The sequence below is a fragment of the Vulpes lagopus genome, chromosome 8, assembly GCF_018345385.1.
Source record: "Vulpes lagopus strain Blue_001 chromosome 8, ASM1834538v1, whole genome shotgun sequence".
Classification (NCBI taxonomy): Eukaryota; Metazoa; Chordata; class Mammalia; order Carnivora; family Canidae; genus Vulpes; species Vulpes lagopus.
This window is the reverse complement of record NC_054831.1, coordinates 103,661,484-103,685,331: the sequence shown is the minus strand read 5'-3', so window position 1 is coordinate 103,685,331 and position 23,848 is coordinate 103,661,484. Positions and strand designations below refer to the sequence as shown.

Sequence of the window (23,848 nt, the reverse complement as noted above, 5' to 3'; positions counted from 1 at the left end):
TTGACATGTTTTTTGAGATTTACCTGTACTTTGAAACAGTAATTTTAAAAAAATCTGAGTAGTGTTCGATTATGAATACACCGTAACTTACTTTTTATTGATGGATACATGGGTTGCTTCAGGTTTTTGGTTATCACGACTATGTACATTCTTGTACAAGTCTTTTTGCGGACACACCTTTCCATGTCTTGGGTAAACGTGACTAAATACCTAGGAGCAGAACTGTGGGGTCACAGGGTACACATGTTTAAGAGTTCTCCAGAGTGGTTGCCTCATTTCATACTCCCACGTGCACGGAGTTCCAGCTGTTTTATATCCTCACTTCACTGAACTAAGCACTTAAATGTATTTCATCGTGTGCCTAAGTCTACCGCAACATAGAGAAGAAAAAAACATAACAGAATACTGAATTTGTATATGCAGAAAATGTAATGTCAGTCATTTCCCTCAGAAACTGTACTGTGGATACAAGGAACAAGTAAAGAAAAATTTTTGATTAAAAAATCCAATTTCGGGGGGATCCCTGGGTGGCGCAGCGGTTTAGCGCCTGCCTTTGGCCCAGGGCGCGATCCTGGAAACCCGGGATCGAATCCCACGTCGGGCTCCCGGTGCATGGAGCCTGCTTCTCCCTCTGCCTGTGTCTCTGCCTCTCTCTCTCTCTGTGACTATCATAAATAAATAAAAATTAAAAAAAAATAAAAAATCCAATTTCGGGGCACCTGGGTGGCTCAGTGGTTGAGTGTTTGCCTTTGGCTTGGAGGCATGATCCTGGGGTCCTGGGTTCGAGTTTCACATCAAACTCCCTGCATGGAGACTGCTTTTCCCTCTGCCTGTGTCTCTGCCTCTGTCATTTTTAGGTTGGTTCCAATGTTTTGCTTTTAGAGACTGCTGATATGAATAGTTTTGCACAAATGCTATTTTGCATATGTGCAAATAAATATGAAGAATATATTGTAGCATGCAGGATTTCAGAATCAAAGGGTTTAAGGCATTTATAAATTTTTTAAAAAGATTTTATTTATTTATTCATTATAGGGAGAGAGAGAGAGGCAGAGACACAGACAGAGGGAGAAGCAGGCTCCATGCAGGGAGCCCGACGTGGGACTCGATCCCAGGTCCCCAGGATTACGTCCTAAACCGAAGGGAGGCACTCAACTACTGAGCCACCCAGGCGTCCCACATAATCTAAATTTAAAGTAAAACCAGAATCCTTAGAGAGATCTAATTATATATAGCTTCATTATTCCATTGAAATTAGGAAAGTTTAAAGTTTGATTATTATGCACAAGTAACAATAAGTGTATATTATAACATATATAAAATCAATTCTAAGCAGAAATTACCAATCTGGAGTTCCCAAATTGGTAATATGGGGAAAACAATGGCTGGAGAGAAAAGGAGAGGAGAAAAATTTATAGGTATAGTAAACAACCATTACTACCCTTCTTGGAGTGAATAAACTGTTGAACAGGCTGCTGTTTTAGGTATTATTTTGAACTTATTTATACATTTAACATGCAGTTTTATCTTTTGGGATGCTGATTTTAATAGGAAAACATAGGCAAATTAATGAAAGCTACCTTTGAAGGCAGGTTTAGAATAATAACAATTCCTCAACTTTATTCAGTCCTTTTCAAGAACTTCCAATTCATTTCACATACATTATTCCTTCTGCTCCTCATAGCTCTATGAACTGGAGCAGATTTTATTCTCATTTTATGTACAAGGAAAAAAAAAAAGATACCCATTATGCCTAAAGTCATAATGTTTGTATGGGCTAGAACCTGTACCCTGGTACTCTTAATACTGGTTTCCCTATTTTCCATTCCCTTCAGCCCCTGCCCTATGTCTCACCTTCTCTATCAGAGTAATTTTTCTGTTGTTATACGCCTCCTAGGAAATGACAATTTTAATAATGGAGCAATATTTATTGTATCTATCTACTTAAATTTTTTTTTAACATATCAAAGTTGCATTAAAACATCAATATGCAATTACTTTCCCACCACTCAAAAAATTTTAATATGTATTGAAGATTCTGGACCAGAAAATGTGTAAAGACAAAGAATATCAAAATAACTTATAACAAATTTCTGAAACCTCTCACATATTAAAATTATTAAGATAAAAATATGATTTACAATACATGTTTGCCGTGTGGTATAGTTAAAAAAATAGTACACATACTAAAATTAATTCATCCTACTTATCAAAATTCCTATTATAAGAATGAAAATATTCAAATGCTTATAAATAGGTATTCAAAAGCTTTCTTTTGAATAACATTCTTTGGTGTTCATAAAGCTGCATATATTATATCTATTTATCATACAGTTTTTTCAGACTATACATTCAGTTTAAATTGGAAATGAAAAAATAGGGTAAAATATCTTGATTTCATGGTGCCCAACTACTAATGGACAAGATTTACTTACTAAATTTAAAAATAACTACCTTTCTTTGATACTTCTTATAGATCTACATGTTCCAGAAATTCAAAAAATTAGGTCTAAAGGCAGAAAATTCAAATATGAGTTGACAATTATTTATGATTCTCTCAACTGGCTGTTCCACAAAATATGGAGCTAAATGAAAAGAGAACCCTAGCATTGCTTGGATACCAGCTTGACAAGCAACTTGGAATGGCAGATGCACAAGAAATGGAATATTCTACTTCAGAGGAAGAAGACAAGTGATTGAATAACATACACACCACTTAGTATAAGTTCTTTACCTAATAAAGTAATTATTCATTTGCAAATATTACCAAAAGTAAAAAAATTTATTTTACAGAGTGGTTGGTTTTTGTAATACATCAATAACGTTATATTTCCCTATTCTCACTGCTTATCTCATTTCAGTGGTTGGTTTCTCCCAAATAACTTAGTTTACATTTAAAGTGGCAATACAGCTTTTACTTAATGGATTTAAGTTATAATTAGAAACCAGTTTTATATACAGAAAATCCATAAATATAGAACTTTTATTCCTATTTTATCCTAGGGCTATTCAAAAATTTGACTAAAAATTTTTCATTTGGGTCTTTGTAGTAAACATGAAAATACATTATTTACAATGGAGATGCTTTCTGACAGAAAGTAAACACGCAGAAGTAATTTTGGTCTTCACTAGAATCCATCATTATAGGTTCATTTTGAAGATGCTGTGATATATCACTTTCCTCAAATTTTAAGGTTCCGGTTATACACATAATTCAAGTAATTATTTTACTTGTACTATTAATGCTTCATTCTATATTTAAATTTCCTTTAAGAAAAATTCCTTGATCCAATAGTAGGGAGCTTTAGAATATTTCTCAAATACAGCAAAATATTTCTGTACAATTATGTGCAATCTTCTTCCTTCTGGCAAAATTATAAATACCGAGTAATCTTCATTGTTCATACCCCAGAGGTAATTCTCGAGTTATCTCACATGATGTAAGTACCATCTTTGTAGTACTTCATGGACTCCATTTGTTTTGTCATAGCTAGAACATCATGAAATCCAGTACTTAGGCCAGACATATGTTGAAAGTATGCCTCTTTTTCCACTTGAATTGTTAAATTGTTTACTCCAGCATCTTTAAGTATTCCTGTAACCTGTTACAAAAACCCATACATTTTAAAGCATTTAGATTAATAGATTTAGTGCTTATGTCTTAAATAACTGATCTCACATTTTTTTTTTTTTATAGCCACAGATATTCAAAGATAATCCTCAAAGTAAGTTTATTATTTACTTGGCCAAATGTTAGATGTAATCCTTCAGATGGCCAGTAAATTAATGACTGGGCATTCAAAGTTGAAAAGGAAAATAGCCTTTATTTCCAATATGGTAGTTTTAGAATACGGATACAGGAACTGTTTTGATCTTACCTCCGATCACAGCATATATGTTGCCAACTTGAACAGTGATTATTATTAATCTAGATCTGTATTTATAATAATTTATTTCTGGATAATTGATAGGGAGCCAAGGTGAAAAACCAAATTTTTTTTACATCCACTTAAGCTTATCATCTAAATACTAAATCTTAAAAAAAAAAAAATACTAAATCTTAATTTTATTTTAACCATTTTTGAGTAGAAAACAAATCTATATATAAAAAATGTTATCCTTGCACTGCTGAAAGACTGACTTTTTTAAACAGTTAAATGATTACTGAACAGTGTAATTTATAATGTGTCCCAGTTTATGTGCAAATTAACTCAAATGAAATTACTTTAAAAACAAAGATTATCACCTGCTGTACTATTCTTTGTTCCAGCACATCGGATGTCACTTGTATATGAATTGTTCCTGCCACAACACTGGCTGAATGACGCCAAAAATGAGGGTCTCGGTATGATATTAATCCTTCAATTTTCTGTATCTGTCAAATAAAAGTAGAGGTAATGTAAATGGACTTAAAGGCTAATTAACACAAAGCAATCTTTTTGGTCGAGGAACCAATATTAAGCTGATTAAAAAGTTAATAAGGAGAGCAAAAAAGAAGAAAGAAATGAAAGCAACAAATTGTTTGTAGTAAAGGTATATTTTGAACTGGGAGTGAGGTCAGGGAGGACAGCTCTGAATAAGAAATGAATAGGGGTTACAGGTCTTCACACTCAATACCTGTATACCCATTTTCACCTCTTTAAGAGGTACTTTGCCTTTTCTAAACATTGGAGACTTTCAATGGACTACTTGGTCTCCTCACATTCATATATTGTTGGTTATACAGAGTAAACATGTTCAAAAGATATCCTCCATGTTTAACAATGGAGAAATGTTTTTTTTTTTTAAAGATTTATTTATTTATTCATGATAGAGAGAGAGAGAGGCAGAGACACAGGAGGAGGGAGAAGCAGGCTCCATGCTGGGAGCCCGATGCGGGACTTGATCCCACGACCCCAGGATCGCGCCCTGGGCCAAAGGCAGGCGCCAAACCGCTGAGCCACCCAGGGATGCCAGAAATGTTAAAATAAGTAACAGGCAGTGCATACAATGTAACACCACACTATTAAAAAGATATGAACAAAAAATAAAAAGGTATGAGCATTATTAATATGACATAATAGGGAAAAATTCACTTAGTACATAAGTTTTTGCCATTTTTTAAAAAAAATATTTTATTTATTCATGAGAGACACACAGAGAGAGAGGCTGAGACAGAGGCAGAGGGAGAAGCAGGCTCCATGCAAGAAGCCTGATGCAGGCAGGACTCGATCCCAGGACTCTGGGATCATGCCCTGAATCGAAGGCAGAGGCTAACTGCTGAGCCACCCAGGTGTTCCTCATTAGGAGATTCTAATTAAACATGATAGGGCAAGGGGGCTTGGCTGGCTTAATTGGTAGGCATGTGTTTCTTGATATTGGGGCTGTGAGTCTGTGGCCCACACTGTGTTTACAGATTACTTAAAAAAATAAAAACAAAAGCAGAATCAAATTCTCTTTTTCAGGGTCTTGAGTTCAAGGTCCACGTTGGATGTGAATCTTACTTAAAAAAAAAAACGGGGGTGCCTGGCTGGCTCGGTTTTTTTTTTTTTCTTTAAAGATTTTATTTACTTATTCATGAGAGACACAGATTGAGAGAGAGGCAGAGACACAGGCAGAGGGAGAAGCAGGCTCCCTGCAGGGAGCCTGATGTGGGACTCGATCCCAGGTCTCCAGGATCACACCCTGGGCCAAAGGCGAGCACTAAACCACTAAGCTACCCAGGGATTCCCGGCTGGCTCGGTTAGTCGAACCTGTGACTACTGATCTTTTGGGGTTGTAGGTTTGAGCCCCATGCTGGGTGAAGAGATTACCTACAAATATCTTTTTTTTTTTTTTTTTAAATTTACTTATTTTAGGGAGAGAGAGGGAAAAAGAGCATGTGAAAGAATGTGTGTGCTAGTGGGGGGAGGGGCAGAAGGGGAGGGACAGAGAATCTCAAGAAACCTTCCTGCTGAGCGCAGAGCCCAGTGCGGGACTCGATCCCTGGACCCTGAGATCATGACCCGAGCCAAAATCAAGAGTTGGAGGTTTAAGCAACTGAGCTACCCAGGTGCCTGTAAAAAAAAAAAAAAAAAAAAAAGATGCAGCACACTTCTAACTAAAAACATTTATTTTGTATTTGTTTTTTCTATGAATTGCTGGTTTATAGTCTTAGTCCATTTTCCTACAAGTATCTTCTTGATTTAAAAAATTATGGATAGTCTCTGCCCGTTTATATGTGCTGCAAATATTTTCCCCTTGTCTGCCTTTTTTACTTTTCTTCCCCCTCTGTTCTTGTATTCAAAAATTTTCCATTTATGTTCAAAAGCTACTACATAAGTTTTGAAAATTAATGTTTCAGAATAACTTGCTTGGGTTTGCAGGTTCTTCATCCTTCCGTTAAAAGATGGAAAAAATGCATCCTTTCCATGCCTCATATCTAATCAGATGCTTCTATATTAATGCATAAAAGCTTTGGAACAAATTGGTCTCAACCAGGGAACTAATACTCAATTTTCTATGTTCAGAATGCCGGAGAAAGCATTTTGACTATTACAACAGTTTACTTAACAAAAAAGTTCAATATGAAAATGCAGGACTTGACATATTTCTTCATATCACCACCATTCCAATATTGTTTTGTGGCCTACTAGTTACCATGTACACATATATTCATCTATCCACAGGATTCACAAATGGATTGAATCCCCACAATATTCCTTGGACATGTCTGCCACCACTTAATCTCAATGGTAATTTCTGGTACATAAATTCTTTCAACCTGGGAGGGTGAGTTTTGCTCATGGTGTCTACTCAGCGAGCTCAAAGATCTGTATTTCTTATTTTTTTTTTTTATTATTTTTTTATTTATGATGGTCACACAAAGAGAGAGAGAGAGGCAGAGACACAGGCAGAGGGAGAAGCAGGCTCCATGCACCCGGAGCCCAACGTGGGAATCGATCCCGGGTCCCCGGGATCGCGCCCTGGGCCAAAGGCAGGCGCTAAACCGCTGCGCCACCCAGGGATCCCTGTATTTCTTATTTGTTAATGGAGTCTTCTGCTGATGGACAGGTTTCAACTGGTCCAATCTGTAGATTTTCTTCCTTCCTTTTTGGCTTCTAGCTTTTCTTCTTTTTAAAAAGGATTTTACTTATTTGAGAGGGAGAGGGACAAGGAGCTTGATCCCAGGACCCTGAGATCACCACCCAAACTGAAGGCAGACACTTAACCGACTGAGCCATCCAGGCATCTCTTGGCTTGCAGTTTCTTTCTTTTTTTTTTTTTTTTAATTATTTATTTATTTATGATAGTCACACAGAGAGAGAGAGAGACAGAGACATAGGCAGAGGGAGAAGCAGGCTCCATGCACCGGGAGCCCGATGTGGGATTCGATCCCAGGTCTCCAGGATCGCGCCCTGGGCCAAAGGCAGGCGCCAAACCACTGCGCCACCCAGGGATCCTTTGGCTTGCAGTTTCAATTCAAGCTTATCAAAAAGGCTTTTTCTGCCTCTATGACACTTAAAATATTCTATTTCAGTGGTTATTTTTTTTATCATTTACATACTTAGTCCATTGGAAATATGTTTTGATATTGGATGGTAACGAGATACAGCTTTTCTTTCCCACCAAGTGGAAATGTTAATTAGGTCTACCCTTTCTCCCCACTGATTTGAAATGCCATCTCTTGAATGGATAAAGAAGATGTGGTTTATGTATACAATGGAATATTACTCAGCCATTAGAAACGACAAATACCCACCATTTGCTTCAACGTGGATGGAACTGGAGGGTATTATGCTGAGTGAAGTAAGTCAATCGGAGAAGGACAAACATTATATGTTCTCATTCATTTGGGGAATATAAATAATAGTGAAAGGGAATAGAAGGGAAGGGAGAAGAAATGTGTGGGAAATATCAGAAAAGGAGACAGAACATAAAGACTCCTAACTCTGGGAAACGAACTAGGGGTGGTGGAAGGGGAGGAGGGTGGGGGGTGGGGGTGAATGGGTGATGGGCACCGAGGGGGGCACTTGATGGGATGAGCACTGGGTGTTATTCTGTATGTTGGCAAATTGAACACAATAAAAAATAAATTTATTATAAAAAAAAATGAAATGCCATCTTTGCTACATACTGAATTCCATATATTCCTGGGTCTGTTTCTGGACACCAATTTTTTAGAAAAAATGTCTTTAAGATATTTTATTTATTTATTCATGAGAGACACACACACACACACACACACACAGAGGCAGAGACACAGGCAGAGGGAGAAGCAGGCTTCATGCAGGAAACCCAATGTGGGACTCAATCCTGGGTCTCCAGGATCACGCCCTGGGTCTAAGGCACCTGGACACCAATTTTTAAAAAACTGATTTGTGTTTACTGTTGTGCAAAAATGAAACCATTAGTTGTGTTAATTCTGTAACTTTCTAATCACGAAATGGGATCCTATTAGTTAATCCTGTAATTTATGCATTTTGTTGTTGTTGTTTATTCTCAAGCGTTAACTGTATCTTAATTCATATTTTGCACATTTCTAGTTGGGTCAACTTAATTTCAAATGCTATTTTAAAAGGAAAAAATATAGCAAATAAATTACACACAATACCTTTTCTAAAGCGACATGTAGTTCTTTTTCATATTCTGGTGGCAGTCTCAAAAGTAGAACCTGATAGGCATCTTTAATCAGTGGAAAAACACTGAGAAATATTAATACAGCAATAAAGAGAGAACAGAGGGGATCCGCAATGAACCATCCAAACTGCTCTATAAGAACTGTGGATACGATCACACCAATACTGCCAAGTGTGTCTGCCAAAACATGTAGAAATACACCTACGAGTAAAATATATGAAAACATTAAAAATAAAAGCACATCTAATTTAGTCCTTTTATCCATTTTATAAATATTACTGGTACCTACTATACACCTGAGATTCTGCTAGGGGATGGTACTTCAAAAACAAAACAAAACATGGTCACTGCTCTCAAGAATAATATAGGCAACTCTAACACAAAAGTGGTGACTTTAATGATGGTGTGGTTTTCCTAGAAATCACATGTGAGTCAAATTTTGACATTACCCAAATTACTTAAACGAGGATAAAGAATTCAACACAATAAGTGATAAATACTTCCTCTATATATTTTATAGTATAATAAAAATTTCCTAGTTCTTTTCAAGTGAAAGTTCACAATGACACAATGTTTCCCTTCCAAATAATATTTACGCAAATGTTACTATGAAAAGGGCTCCATAATACAATAACCTGTTTAAAAATTGACATTTAAGAATAGATGTCAACATTTTCTGCAGATGACTTCAGATACTTTTTAGCCACAGATTGTTTCTCAAAAATAAGACTGTACCAGAAGCCTAATATTTACTACAAATAAGACAGTGTCAACTCAGAACAGTTGAAAAGTAGGATAATATTTGCAAAGACTCACCCCTCATGTTAGCATTCATGCCTCTGCCTGTAGATCCGTGGCTGTGACCATGCCCATGGTCACTGTGTCCATGCATATGGTGGGAATGGCTGTGATCAGATGAATGACAGCTTCCCTGAGAAGCTCCGTGGTTATGGTTATGGGCATGGCTAAAGGCACAGATACCAATAAGGTTTACTATCAGCCCTCCAACTGAGACTGGCTAGTAAAAGGAGAAAAGAAAACTTTTAAATTTGTAATTTAAAAAATAAATTTTTAAAAAATTACTATATATCTACATGTTTCTATTTACAATTTTCAAAGTATCTTTGGTAAAATCTCTATGTTCAATAATGAAATCCAAAATTTTTAAAAAGCAGATTTTGGAAGAAACATTTTAACTTTCAAGTGCCAAAGTTTTGACAAGTAGAGGAATTTGGACTTCTTTAATCAAGTGATTAAAAATATGCACTTGGTTCATAGTTTGTGAATAAGTTAATGCTAGAGTTTTCTTCTGTTTTTTTCTTCTGTTTATTTTTTTCAAATACTTTATTTATTTCACGAGAGACGCAGAGACCAGGCAGAGGGAGAAGCAGGCTCCACGCAGGGAGCCCAATGCAGAACTCGATCCTGAGACTAAAGGATCAAGCCATGAGCTAAAGGCAAATGCTCACCCAGGCGTCCCTCTTCTGTTTATTTAAATAGAATTAAGTATTGCTTAGTAGACCAAGTATGCACTGTAACTGAAATCTCATTTATATTACCAGATAAATTTCTATTTGTAAGACAATGACTATTAATTTACTAACTAGTCAATTCCAAATACTTACCTTATTGTTTCTTAAATATATTAAATTTCACAAAGAAAAAAAAAGTATAGTGGAAAAACAAACATGTAATAGTAATCTTTCACTTTTTAAAATTATTTATTTTTAAAAAATATTTTATTTATTTGTGAGAGAGACGGGGGGTGGGGAGTAGAGGGAGAAGCAGACTCCATGCAGGGAGCCTGACGTGGGACTCGATCCCAGGTCCCTGGGCTGAAGGCGGCGCTAAACCTCTGAGCCATCCAGGCTGCCCTCACTTTTTTTTTTAAACATTTTATTTATTCATGAGAGACACAGAGAAAGGCAGACACACAGGCAGAGGGAGAAGAAGGCTCCCTGTGGGGAGCCCAATGTGGGACTCAATTCCAGGACCCCAGGATAACGCCCTGAGCTGAAGGCAGACGCTCAACTGCTAAGCCACCCAGGGGTCCCTCACCTTTTTTTTTAGTGAACTGAATTATCTTGATTTAATAATGCCACAATAACATCTTGAAGGATAAACAAAGTTACTTACTCTTAATTATCCTCTCTTATAAAATGATTTTGGATAGTTGGTTCAGGGTGTTACTTAATTTACAAACATTACAATTTCTCCTTTAGAGAAACCCATTTGATTTATAAAAAGAATATATAAAAATAATGGGGACAGATAATTCTAATTAATTTCCAAAGATTGGAAAAGATTCTTCCAAAGATTGAGCCCATTTGATTTATAAAAAGAATATATAAAAATAATGGGGACAGATAATTCTAATTAATTTCCAAAGATTGGAAAAGATTCTTCCAAAGATTGAGCCTTCTTACTGAGGCTCAGAACATTTGTCTGTCAGAATTTAAAATTTTAGTTTTTTATGTTTTTAAAGATTTTATTTATTTATTCATGAGAGACACAGAGGGGGAGAGGCAGAGACACAGGCAGAGGGAGAAGCAGGCTCCACAAAGGGAGCAGGATGTGGGACTTGATCCTGGGACTCTAGGATCACGACCTGGGCTGAAGGCAGGCACTAAACCACCCAGGGATCCCTTTAGTTAGCTTTATGAACTTGAAGATGGTTAATGAATTTTGAATTAAATCAAATGCTGCATAGAGGCCCCATCATCTCAAATATTTCTCCTCTAAACAAATACTTCATGTAGATAGTGGCAAGTCCCCTGTAATCCAACCCCCAAGAATGAGTCACTAAAACAATGGTGTTTTTTCTATGCAAATACTAAAATACATATATAAAAACCTTTTAAAACACATCACATTATAGTATTGCTTTGCAATTTTTAAAAACTTACTACACTTCTTAAATACTTTTTATGCCAGTATATATAGATAAGCTCCATTCTTTTTATTGGTTGCATGGTATTCTATGAATGACAGATTTAACTAGTCTTTTCTTTAGGACATTTTTTTCATCATAATGAACAGTGACACAATGAATCATGCACCTTTATGCATCTGTGCAAATATATATTTTTTGGCAAGTATTTTTGTAATAAATATTAAAGGTCAAGGATGTAAGCATTTAAAATTCAAAATATATTTCTTTTTTTTTTCAAAATATATTTCTAAACTATAATCTAAAGCATTTTACTGATACATGCTTCCACCAACCAGATTCCTAATTACTTGTAATTATTCAACAATTAATTGCTGATTTCCTACTATAAGCCAGATGCTAGAATTTGAGAGTTAATGATAGACAATTTAGGTCGTGAAGAGATCACTTACATCTTTAACTGTAGAAGGAATACAGAGGAGTTATATCTCAATGTTACTTAAAAAAAAAAAAAAAAAAAAAAAGAAAAGAAAAGAAAAGAAAAAGCAAGACACAAGGGAATAGTATGAAAGGGAAATCTTCCAAACTCCGGAGAGGGAAGAAAGGGATTAATGGAAAGTATCTCACTATCAGAGACATATAGGCAAAGTCCTGATGAAGGCTGAAAGGCAGGCCAACTACAAGAAATAGCACATGCAAAGGTTTGGAAATACAGGGAAAACATTACAGACTGCTATAGCAGAAATACAATCTACAGAGTAATTATCATTAAAATGATAATATTTTTATGATTCTATCTTTAACATTTTGTAAATTTCCTCAGGTATTTAAAAAGCACATCTTCACACAAAAACATATATTTATTATTTTTAAAATATTTTATTCATCTATTTGAGAGAGAGAGTGTGTGCACAAGCAAGAGAGCACAACCAAGGGGAGCAGAAGAGGGAGAGGGAGCAGGAGACTCCCCGCTGAGCAGGGAGCTCTGACATGGGGGCTGGAACTCAGGACCCTGAGACCATGACCTAAGCTGAACGCAGCTGTTTAACTGATTGAGCCACCCAGGTGTCCCACACAAAAGCATCTGATAAGTCAGAAAGAAATCCGTATGGTTTAGATCGTCATCTAACTGTCTTACCACGAAAATATTAGAGAAAAGGATTAATTTTTAAGAGCAGTATAAATGTAAATATAAGATGTTAACTTACATTTAAAAAAATAAAATAAAACCTTCCTAGATCAATAACTATAGAGAGTTAACTTTAGCATGGAAAAGGCTATATAGGGGATATGAAGAGAAATTCAAACAGGAAAATAAGGACTTACTGTTAACATGTGTGTGTCTAATTCCGGAGGATCAATTAATCTAGCCACTGACTCCACAAACACGAAAAAAGCTATTACCATTAGAAAAAGTCCATTAATAAATCCAGAGAGAATTTCTATTCGGCCATACCTAAAAATGTAGAATATGTTTTTAGAAAAAAAAAATGACAAATATTTTAAAAGTATAAACATTATGTTACATAAGAGTATACTAAGTCCAGGATTTTTCAACTATGTACATAAATACGATCAGAAGATAACCAAGATCCTAAACACTACACTAATGCTGCAAGAGTCTTTCTGTACTTAAATTTGTTGCAACTTAAAATATTTATCAAAGTCCTACATAAACCCTTTCCTAATTTCTTAACAAGAAGTTCCTTCTCTTTAAGACCTTGATGAGCTTTTGATCTCTGTCACAGCCCACAGATTCTGCTTTACATCAAAATTATTTGTATTTTTGGCTCACTGGTCTTTCAAAATATTAACAGTTGAAAAGAACTAAGTTTATAAATCTATTTAGGGTAGGTCTTATCAAAATTCTGTGTACAAATCAAAGATTCCAGTATCTGTTAAACTGATTATTCAGTTAATGAAAGGATATTTCATGCATAGCCACTTTAAAATAAAGTTCTAAAAAATTATATGTAATAGAAGTAATAAAATTTTATTCCCTAAGATGGAATTTGTCCTTAGGATTTTTTCATTGTGTTATATCACTTTGATGGTCGGTGTCCCTACCCATAGGAGAAAATCCGAGTTGCTTTCCATCTACTCATCAGGGCTGCAAAAAGTCCCATGACCAAAGCAGAGCAGTCAAAGAGCATGTGAAATCCATCTGAGATCAGACCCAGACTATTGGTCAACACGCCATAGAATAATTCCACAAAGGTAAAAAGCTAAAATAAATTTAAAGAAAAACAGGGGAGGAATGTGTTAGGAAATATCATTTCGAGAGATTTATCAGGACTTAGTCATGAGAATTTTAACTATTATGCAAACCTTACTTGAAGACTAAGTGACAATTTCATTTCATATATTCTGCAAGCTATTAAGCTCAATCAAATATGTTCATCTTACGAATTCTTTAAAAGGAGATAGTTTCATTTATATGTCTGTAGAACTCAATAAACTAGGATATAAAATGTTAGCAATCCATCCAGTCTATAGTGAGATCCTATGAGAAGCAGATAAAAATTTTACAGGGTACTATATTTACTGATTTGAAATAGCACACTAAACTAATGCATCTAAAATGCCTCAAAAATTGTTTGCTAAGTAAACATTTTTTAATAGGTTGAATATAATCCTGAAATCTTCCCATTGCTGAGAGAAAATGTAATTTTAGCCCCTATCAGAAATTTGGGAATCACTAAAATTATACCAGAACTGTCAAAATTAAAAGTTTAAGCTGTTAAGATGTCACTAATATATAAAAAATCTTACCAGATTCAAACACAAGAAGTAAAAGATCTGCCTAGAGTCATTCTCCTCAAGAATTTGTTTTAGTGATTCCTTAATAAACCTAGGGATCGATTGGGAACTATGCTGGAAAGCATCACCCATGAAGTTATAAAGAGGTGTTCCTTCAGGAGAATATCCAATTAGGGTACCTTTCTGTCCTCTCTTGGAAGGAGATGATAAGATGTTGGCAGCTTTTAAAAAAGGGAAAAAAACAGCAAAGTTACAAAAGTTTTATAAGCTTAACCTACCAAAACCAACACAGTATCTGTCAGCACTAAACACAAGCACTGAAGAAATTCCCAAATTAAATAATTTCAACATCAAAATGCATGAGATTAAATTTCCTAAGGAAAAATGCTCACACAAAATGAAGAATATAGCGCTCACTACCACTCCTCCAGACAGGACATGTTCAGTGCTTTCCTGGTGTGCTGCTTTGTTCATAGCTCGAAGCTGGTCTGTTATTGGATGTGTCCAAAAATTTCCAAAAAGTAGAGCACTAATAAAAATGGGAAAAGATCCATAGCGGGCACATTTGGAAACTTCCATTTTGACAGAACAAATAGAATCAACATAGAAATCCAGGATCATGACAAAAAAGATAACTGTTGTGAAAGGCATAATGAGAGAAAACCAAGACTCGACTTTACTCTAGAAATTAAAAAAAAGAAAAAAAAAAGTTAGTAGTGCACAGGAATAAAGTTCACATCTTACATTTTAGTTAATCCCTTTATAGATAAACAAATGTTCTAATTCAATGATTCATAAGATGCCAAAACATAAGAGCTGTAGGATATTAGTGCATTTCCCGGTTATCCCCAAAGTATTAAAAAATAAAAGCACTATGATTTAATAATTATATAAATACCAGATGACCCACAATCCTTGTCTGTAACACATGGTATATATTAAATGGTTTTCTTAGGGGCGCCTGGGAGGCTCACTTGGTTAACGTCTGACTCTTAATTTTGGCTCAGGCCATGACCTTAAGGTGTGAGATGGGAACCTTGCATCAGGCTCAGCATGGAGTACGCTTGTCCCTTTCCCTCTGCTCTTCACCCTGCTTGCTCATTCTCTCTAAAATAAATAAAATCTAAGTAAAAAAAAAAAAAAACCTAAATAAATCAATAGTTTCTTTCTTTCTTTCTTTTTTTTTTTTTTAAGATTTTATTTATTTATTCCTGACACAGAGAGAGAGACAGGCAGAGACACAGGCAGGCAGAGGGAGAAGCAGGCTCCATGCAGGGAAGCCCAACTTGGGACTCGATCCTGGGTCTCCAGGATCACACCCCAGGCCGAAGGTGGCGTAAACCACTGGGCCATTGGGGCTGCCCATAAATCAAGAGTTTCTTGAACAGATTTCTTTGGGCCACAGGAATGGAAATATAAATGTAATAGTACTTGATTTGTGTTTTCTAAACAATAAAATTTACTTCCCAAATTTTTCAACAATTACAAAAACTGCCAAGATAATTTAAGATACTTGCAAGCTTAAAGTGAAGTATAATACAATGTAGTTAACTAAAATTTTTAAGTAACAGCAATTCATTTTACTTATTACTGATAAATTCCTCTTACCTCAGTTGTCACAGAAAGAACAATGACCCATGGACACAAGAGAAGCACAGAAATAAGATGGGATAAAGCTTGAAGACGTTTGGCTCCACCAACATCTATAGAGAGTTTTCTGGAAGCTGTATGAAAACCAACTTTACAACACAAAGCCAGTACTAGCAACAACACTCCACCCTATGAGTAAAATGAGAGGAGTTTCATTAGAAACACACAGTCCAATATGTGATCCTTAAATACAAAATATTTGGAGAAAATGGAGCTATTATGTTTCTTCCATATCCCAAATTACTAAACCACTTAAGTATCACGCATTTCTGTAAATTACTGGTAACTTATTTTATTTTTTTAATATATAGTTTTTTATTGGAGTTCGATTTGCGAACTTAAGAGAACTTTTAAAGTTATAGTTGCTACTCTTGATCATTCTAGGAACAAAGAAAAGAACATACCTTGTGATCCGCCACACCTAAGAAGGCAATGGCTGTGTAAAGCATGTGAGTTAGAGCACTGTCATGATGTCCTTCAGCTAAGTGAGTTGCAGTAAAGGAAAAAAAAATCCCAAATATTAACTCTTTGAATCCTTAAGTTCTCCTAAAATTTTAGCTACATTATTATAGGCTAGTTTGGGGGCCCCAAACCTGTTTACTTGAGGTTGCCCTTAAATTTATTATTTATTGTCCTTAAAAACAAAACAATTAAAAATTTAATTCTGGGACATGATTTATAAATTAGAATGGCCTGTATTTCTTTTGTTGTCTCCAAAACAATTATAATAGTGCTTTAAGATACAGTTGTTAAATTTTAGTAGTTAACCTACAAAAGTGTATGTGTACAGATGTAAGCAGGACAAAGGGACCAGAGGAAGGAAACTTCTTGGACCACTACTATCATGGAAATAAGGCTTTTTTCAGAACATCTCAAATCAGTCCTGAATCTAAGTCCTGCCCACATAAGCCTCAGCAAAGAAGGCAGCTTATCATAAGCAACCTGGAGATGCAAAGTCCCGCCATCCTCTTTCATTGTAACAAAGTAAACTGTTATTAGTTAACTGACAGGCTTTCAGATAGTGTCAGTAACAGGAGGAATCAGAACTGGTGTTCCAAGGTCAGCTAAATGGAGTGGGAAGAGGTGTGTGGACAGAAAAGAACAGGCATGTCTGTCTATGTGCTGCTGAACCGAGCACAAGGCATGTATGTCTGTAGAGGAAAATAAGTATATATATTTAACAGGGAAGTTGGGGGACAGCCGGGGTGGCTTAGTGGTTTAGCGCCGCCCTCAGCCCAGGGCGTGATCCTGGAGACCTGGGATCAAGTCCCACATCAGGCTCCCTGCAGGGAGCCTGCTTCTCCCTCTGTCTGTGTCTCTGCGTGTCTCTCATGAATAAATAAAATCTTAAAACAAAACAAAACAAAAACAGGAAAGTTGGGGTTATAGAAGAGTGGAAGCTGAACTGGAAATAACAGTTTATTTATTTCATTTTAATTTTTTAAAAAGATTTTTCATTTATTTATTCATGAGGGGAAATAACAGTTTAGCGCAAGAGAGTGATTACCAGGTTAGGATTTTCAGTTTTTTCTTTCAGGCAAGAAGATGTCAAAGATTTTTTTTTTTATTAAATCTTAAGAAAGTTTATATTTAATAATTGCAACTGACATCTAACTTGAGTATTTAAATTGTTAAATTTGTCACAAGGGATCAAACAGAATGATTCTGTTGACTGGCAAATCAAATATTTTTTTAAGCCCCTGGCCATTCTAAAACATTCTTTCACTGTCCCTGTAGAAGATACTGATGGAAATGCTATAAAATATTTAATTTAGAATAATTTATTCATTATTTGAATACCTCCATTAATGCATGAAGTTTCATTCATGACTGATCAGTCTAATTCAATCCTCCTCCTTGTCCCATTCTGCCAGTCTTCTACTTTTCTGCAATACTGAATTACTCCAATCTACTGTAAAAGGATACGGTGTTCAGCCATTTTAGCCATGAGATCATCATTGTCGAAAAGCAATAAGCAGATCACAGCAATAATGAAAAAAGCAGCCCCTCTTGTCTGAAAAGGAAGAAAGTATTACCAAAGCTGGCTATTTTAAGAGCTGATTTTTTTTTAAGACCATGACTATACAAATGCTAAAGAAAAAACTTTTTCAAATAAATAAAGAAAAAATAACATGTAACATTAAAGCTCTTCTACACAATATAAAATTGCAGTATTAACAGTAAGATAAAAAAGCAAAGAGCTCCAACAGATTCTGGAGGATATTTTAAGGGCATTTAAGGCACATAACAATAGCAACCTGAACTATCTCCTTGCTAAAAGGACCAGGCAGGGCAGCCCCGGTGGCTCAGCAGTTTAGCACTGCCTTCAGCCCAGGGTGGGATCTGGAGACCCAGGACCGAGTCCCACGTTGGGCTCCCTGCATGGAGCTTGCTTCTCCCTCTGCCTGTGTCTCTGCCCCCCTCTTTCTATGTCTCTCATGAATGAATAAATAAAATCTTTAAAAAAATAAAAGGACCAGGCATGTTACCTTGCACAAACTCTTAATGTTTGCAGATTTTTTTAAAATATATTTTTTTATTGGAGTTCGATTTGCCAACATATAACAGCCAGTGCTCATCCTGTCAAGTGCCCCGCTCAGTGCCCGTCACCCAGTCATCTCCACCCCCCGCCCACCTCTCCTTCCGCTACCCCTTGTTTCCCAGAGTTAGGAGTCTCTCATGTTGTCTCCCTCACTGATACACTGATATTTTCCCACTCATTTTCTCTCCTTTCCCTTTATTCCCTTTCACCATTTTTTATATTCCCCAAATGAATGAGACCATATAATGTTTGTCCTTCTCCAATTGACTTACTTCACTCAGCATAATACCCTCCAGTTCTATCCATGTTGAAGCAAAGGTGGGTATTTGTCGTTTCTTATGGCTAAGGAATATTCCATTATATATATAACGTTTGCAGAATTACTCCTCCTCAATGTTACTATGCTTTTGGTTGAAAAGTCAAGTAGCTAGAGTAATTAGTAGGAACTTATTTTATTCTACAACATGCAAGTGATAGAGAAGACAGTTAATTTCTAACAGTATCAATATTTTAGTTACCATTCTTCTAAGAGAAAAAAACGAAGAGGGCACCTTAGGAAGATTAGCAGAGTCATTTCTCATATCCAGTACAGGTATACAGAATTTAAAAGCTGATGAATTTTTTAAGTTTATGTTCCTATTCCAGGGATAGGAATGATTTATTAGAGATACTACTGAGAGGATATATATGATTTATATTTTCATTTCTGAGTATTAGTGCAGCAAATATTTTTTTGCAAAATTTTTATTTATTTTTATTAAAATTTTAAAAGATTTATTTGAAGGAAGGGGGAAAGGGAGAGAATTTCAAGCAGATTCCACACTGAAGAAAAAGAGCCCAATATGGGGCTTGATTCATGACCCTGAGATCACAACCTGAGCTGAAACCAAGAGTCCAACATTTAACCAAAGTTTTTTTTTTTTTTTTAATGTTTTAATGTCATTTGTATTTCTTTTGTGAGTTGCCTTTCTCTGCCCTTGGCTCATTTTTACTGAGAATCTTAAGGATTTTGCTTAACTGACCTTACTAATCTATATTTTATTTTTATTTTTTAAGAGAGAAAGAGAGAGAGAGAGAGAGGCAGAGACAGGCAGAAGGAGAAGCAGGCTCCCTGCAAGGAGTCCAATGCAGGACTCGATTCTGGATACCAGGATCATGCTCTGAGCAGAAGGCAGATGCTCAACCACTGAGCCACCCAGGGTGTCCCACTAATCTATATTTTTAAAGAAATGTAAAACTTTGACTTGTCGTAATTTTTTGTTGTTGTCTGTTGTCTGCACAGTGATTTCTGTTACGTAGAAATTTATGATCATTATGAAGTCAAATATGCTGAGTTTTCCCATTGTGATTTTTTCCCACTGCTTTTATGCTCAGGAAGTTCTTTGCTTTTAGTTAATTATTCATTTTTACTTTATATCATATATATTCATGTTTTATGTGATACATGCTTATATCTCTGTATTATTTTATATATTATAGTATACCACTTTTATATTAATACTTTATGTATATTTGTATTTTATATTACCCATTACAGACTTACGTTATTCAATATATTTTACATATACTATATTAAGACTATATTATATTCAATATTTTTATTCACAAAGCTCTTCAAACCACTTGACATTTATTTTGGAGTACTCTACGAATGAAAGAAAAGAAACTGGCATATGCTTTAATATTAAATATCCTATTTGAAGTCTATGGGCTGGGTAGTCTTTTGGCTCTACTTGGCATGTTATTTTGTTCACTTAATTTTATTCATCTGCCTCCATTACTTAGCCTGAAATAGCCCCTTTCAGAACAGGGACTACTACACCCTGTCTTTATTTCTTCTTTTCTCTGTAACTGGGACAATGAATCGTGCACAGGAAACATTTAATTTGGTAAAACAGAAATACTGTAGGTATAAGAATTTGGAATTGCAGATTTGTAACTCATTTACCAAAAAAAGATAATACTTAAGTTACTTAAGACAAATAAGGCCTACTTGGCAAAATGTTGGATGAATGTTCATCAGACTTTATAACAAGTTTTTAGGTATCTTCCAAAAAGGGTTAAAAAGGAGGTAGGTGAGAGGCCTGGGTGCAGCATGATGGAGATCTTTGTGGTGATCAGTCAGTTCCGTGTCTCAGTAAGGTCTATGGCCTTTTTTTTTTTTTTTTAAAGATTTTATTTATTTATTCATAGACACAGAGAGAGAGGCAGAGACACAGGCAGAAGGAGAAGCAGGCTCCATGCAGGGAGCCCGATGTGGGACTCTATCCCGGGTCTCCAGGATCACACCCTAGGCTGCAGGTGGTGCTAAACCGCTGTGCCACTGGGGTTGCCCCAGGTCTATGGATTATACCAATGTCAATTTCTTGGTTTTGATAGTGTACTTCAGCTGGGTAAGAAATGACCACTACAAATGAGTGAAGGGCACTCTTTGTGCTATTTTTGCAACCTCCTAGGAATATATGACAAATCCAGAATAAAAAGTTAAAAAAAATGGTTAAGAACAAGTTAAAATTAGCAGAAAAAGCCCCTACATTATTTTAAATGGTAATTATTTAATTGCTTTGGATAACATTTTACATGTATACTTTCAATTTCCAAGTAAGCAGTAACAGAAAATTGTACCTTTGCTGGTCCTCCTCCAGAACTAGTGAACAAAACCGTGAGTAGTGAGATGACAACAATATCACTGTGTTCAAATAGCAGCAAAGTCCTATAAAAATACATTATTGTTCATTAAATATATCTGATCTTTATTAAGAAGCATGAATTCAAATGCAGTAAGAGAAAGTAAATATTTCTCACTGATTTCATAAAACACTGAGAAAAATAGATAGGGACAACTGTTTTGGAATTATCTACCTTTTGTCTTTATCTCAGAAAGGCTGAAACTAGGGGCACTTGGCTGGCTCAGTTGATAGAGCACCCCATTCTTGATCTCGGTCCTGAGGTCTAGACCCATGTTTGGCATGGAGTCTACATAATTAAAAAAAAAAAAAAAAAAAAAAAAAAGGAGGAGGAAAAAAAGGGCTGAAATGATACTACTCATAGAATTATACCACACCAATTTCTTGTATATGTGTACCAGAAAATACTTCTAAAGCTTGTTCACATCAGCTCTGTTTGCAGAATCACCAACCTAAATGCACTGGTAACAATAAATGACAGAGTATATCCATTCAATGGATTATTGCACAGCAATAAAAATGAGTGAAATTCTATGATTATATTAAGAAATCCTGAATTATACACTTAAATGTGTTATAGACTGCATGTTTGCGTTCTCCCTAAATTCATGTTAAACCAATTTAAATGACTATGACTTAAATCATAGTCTCCAGTATGATGGTGTTTGGAAGTGGGGCCTTTGAGGTGCATAGGTTGTGAGGATGGAATCCTCCCTCATGAATGAGATTAGACTCCTCATAGTAAAGATCACAGAGTATTCCTTTTGCCGGGTCTGCCACATGAGGTTATAGAAAAACTGGTCTATGAACCAACCAGAAAGCAGTCCCTCACCCAATAGTCCATCTGCCTCACCTTGATCTCCAGTCTCCAAACTGAGAAATAAATTTGTGTTGTTTATTTTTTAAAAAATATTTTATTTATTTATTCATTAGAGATACACAGAGAGATAGAGGCAGAGACACAGGCAGAGGAAGAAGCAGGCTCCATGCAGTGAGCCTGACGTGGGACTCGATCCCGGGTCTCCAGGATCAGGCCCTGGGCTGATGGTGGCGCTAAACCTCTGAGCCACCCGGGCTGCCCAAATTTGTGTCGCTTAAAAGCCACCTAGTCAGACCACCTCTCTCTGGTCTCTCATTAATAAATAAATAAAATCTTAAAAAAAAAAAAAAAAGCCACCTAGTCTATGGGGTGCCTTAGTCAGTTAAGTGGCTGACTCAATTTCAGCTCAGGTCATGATCTCAGGGCCATGGGATCGAGTCCAGCACTGAGCTGTACACTCAGTGGGGAGTCTGCTTCTTTCTCTCTCTCTCTCTCCCTCTGTCTCTTTTGCTGTTCATGCACTCTTTCTTTCTACAATAAATAAAATTTCAAAAAAAAAAAAAAAAGCCTATAGGGTATTTTTTGTTATAGCAGCTCAATTGGACTAAAGGAACGAATCTTATGGTATATGAATCATATTTCATAATTTTTTAAAAGATTTATTTATTCAGAGAGAGAGAGAGAAAGGCAGAGACACAGGCAGAGGGAGAAGTATACATATGATTCCGTGAATCATATTTCAAAAAACTGTCATCTGGGGCAGCCCAGGTGGCTCAGCAGTTTAGTACCGCCTTCGGCCCAAGGCCTGATCCTGGAGACCCAGGATCGAGTTCCACGTTGGGCTCCCTACATGGAGCCTGCTTCTCTCTCTGCCTGTGTCGCTGCCTCTCTCTCTCTCTGGTGAATAAATAAAATCTTAAAAAACAAAAAAACCACAAAAAACTGCCATCAGAATGAATGAAATATATACATATATAACATGCATCAAGAAGGGTGAGTTTCGGGATCCTTGGGTGGCGCAGTGGTTTGGCGCCTGCCTTTGGCCCAGGGCGCGATCCTGGAGACCCAGGATCGAATCCCACGTCAGGCTCCTGGTGCATGGAGCCTGCTTCTCCCTCTGCCTATATCTCTGCCCTTCTCTCTCTCTCTCTCTGTGACTATCATTAAAAAAAAAATAAAAAAAAAATAAAAAAAGAAGGGCGAGTTTCAAACATAACACTAAGTGGAAAAAGTATGCTGTAGAACATACACGCAACATAATTCTATTAACACAAAGTAAGAAACTTGCAAAGTTAGACATTAAAAAAAAAGACATACATACATACATATGTGGAAAATAAAGAAAACCAAGAAAACAAAAAAACAAATTTAAGATGCTGACTGCAGTTAAGAGTAGGGGGGAGATGGGGATACAAGCAGGAGGGGCACACAGGGCTTCAAAGGTATTGGTATGGTTTTGTTTTGGGGGCTGGGTGTTGGATACATGAATATTCACTTTATTACTATTTTATTTATCTGGGAGAGAGACATAGAGACAGAGAGAGAGAGAGAGAGGAAGCATAAGTTGGGGGAGAGGCAGAGGGAAACTCAAGCCGACTCTGCAGACTGCAGAACCCAGTGCGGTGCGTGGCTTGATCCATCACCCATGAGATCATGACCTGAGCCGACACCAAGAGTTGGATGCTTAACTAACCAGGCCACCCAGGTGCCCTCACTTTGTTATTATTTAAACCTTTTTATTCGTATTTACTTTCTTATATGTATGAAATATTTACAAAAACTGAAAAACATGATCACCAGCCAAAACAGGGCTTACGGGATCTAAATAGTAAGATTTTTAGCCGCTCTTTAAAAAAATTTTCATTTTTCCTCTTAATAATTTGTAGTACAGAACACAGAAG

The 23,848-nt window shown here is 36.1% G+C and overlaps 1 protein-coding gene across 1 annotated transcript in view; it reads right to left on the bottom strand.

Annotated features, from left to right (window-relative positions):
* Nucleotides 1-1,036: 1,036 nt before the first annotated feature.
* The window catches only part of SLC30A5 (solute carrier family 30 member 5), a 38,261-nt gene continuing 15,449 nt past the window's right edge, over nt 1,037-23,848 (bottom strand). Inside the window, exons 5-16 of the mRNA XM_041767168.1 lie at nt 21,066-21,153; nt 17,825-17,912; nt 16,303-16,379; nt 15,857-16,027; nt 14,641-14,929; nt 14,261-14,469; nt 13,556-13,713; nt 12,815-12,944; nt 9,415-9,616; nt 8,573-8,799; nt 4,247-4,375; nt 1,037-3,602 (exon numbers count right to left, since the gene is read on the bottom strand). Coding sequence (XP_041623102.1) covers nt 3,432-3,602; nt 4,247-4,375; nt 8,573-8,799; nt 9,415-9,616; nt 12,815-12,944; nt 13,556-13,713; nt 14,261-14,469; nt 14,641-14,929; nt 15,857-16,027; nt 16,303-16,379; nt 17,825-17,912; nt 21,066-21,153 — 1,939 coding nt within the window. The 3' untranslated portion in view covers nt 1,037-3,431. The remainder of the gene's footprint in view (nt 3,603-4,246; nt 4,376-8,572; nt 8,800-9,414; nt 9,617-12,814; nt 12,945-13,555; nt 13,714-14,260; nt 14,470-14,640; nt 14,930-15,856; nt 16,028-16,302; nt 16,380-17,824; nt 17,913-21,065; nt 21,154-23,848) is intronic.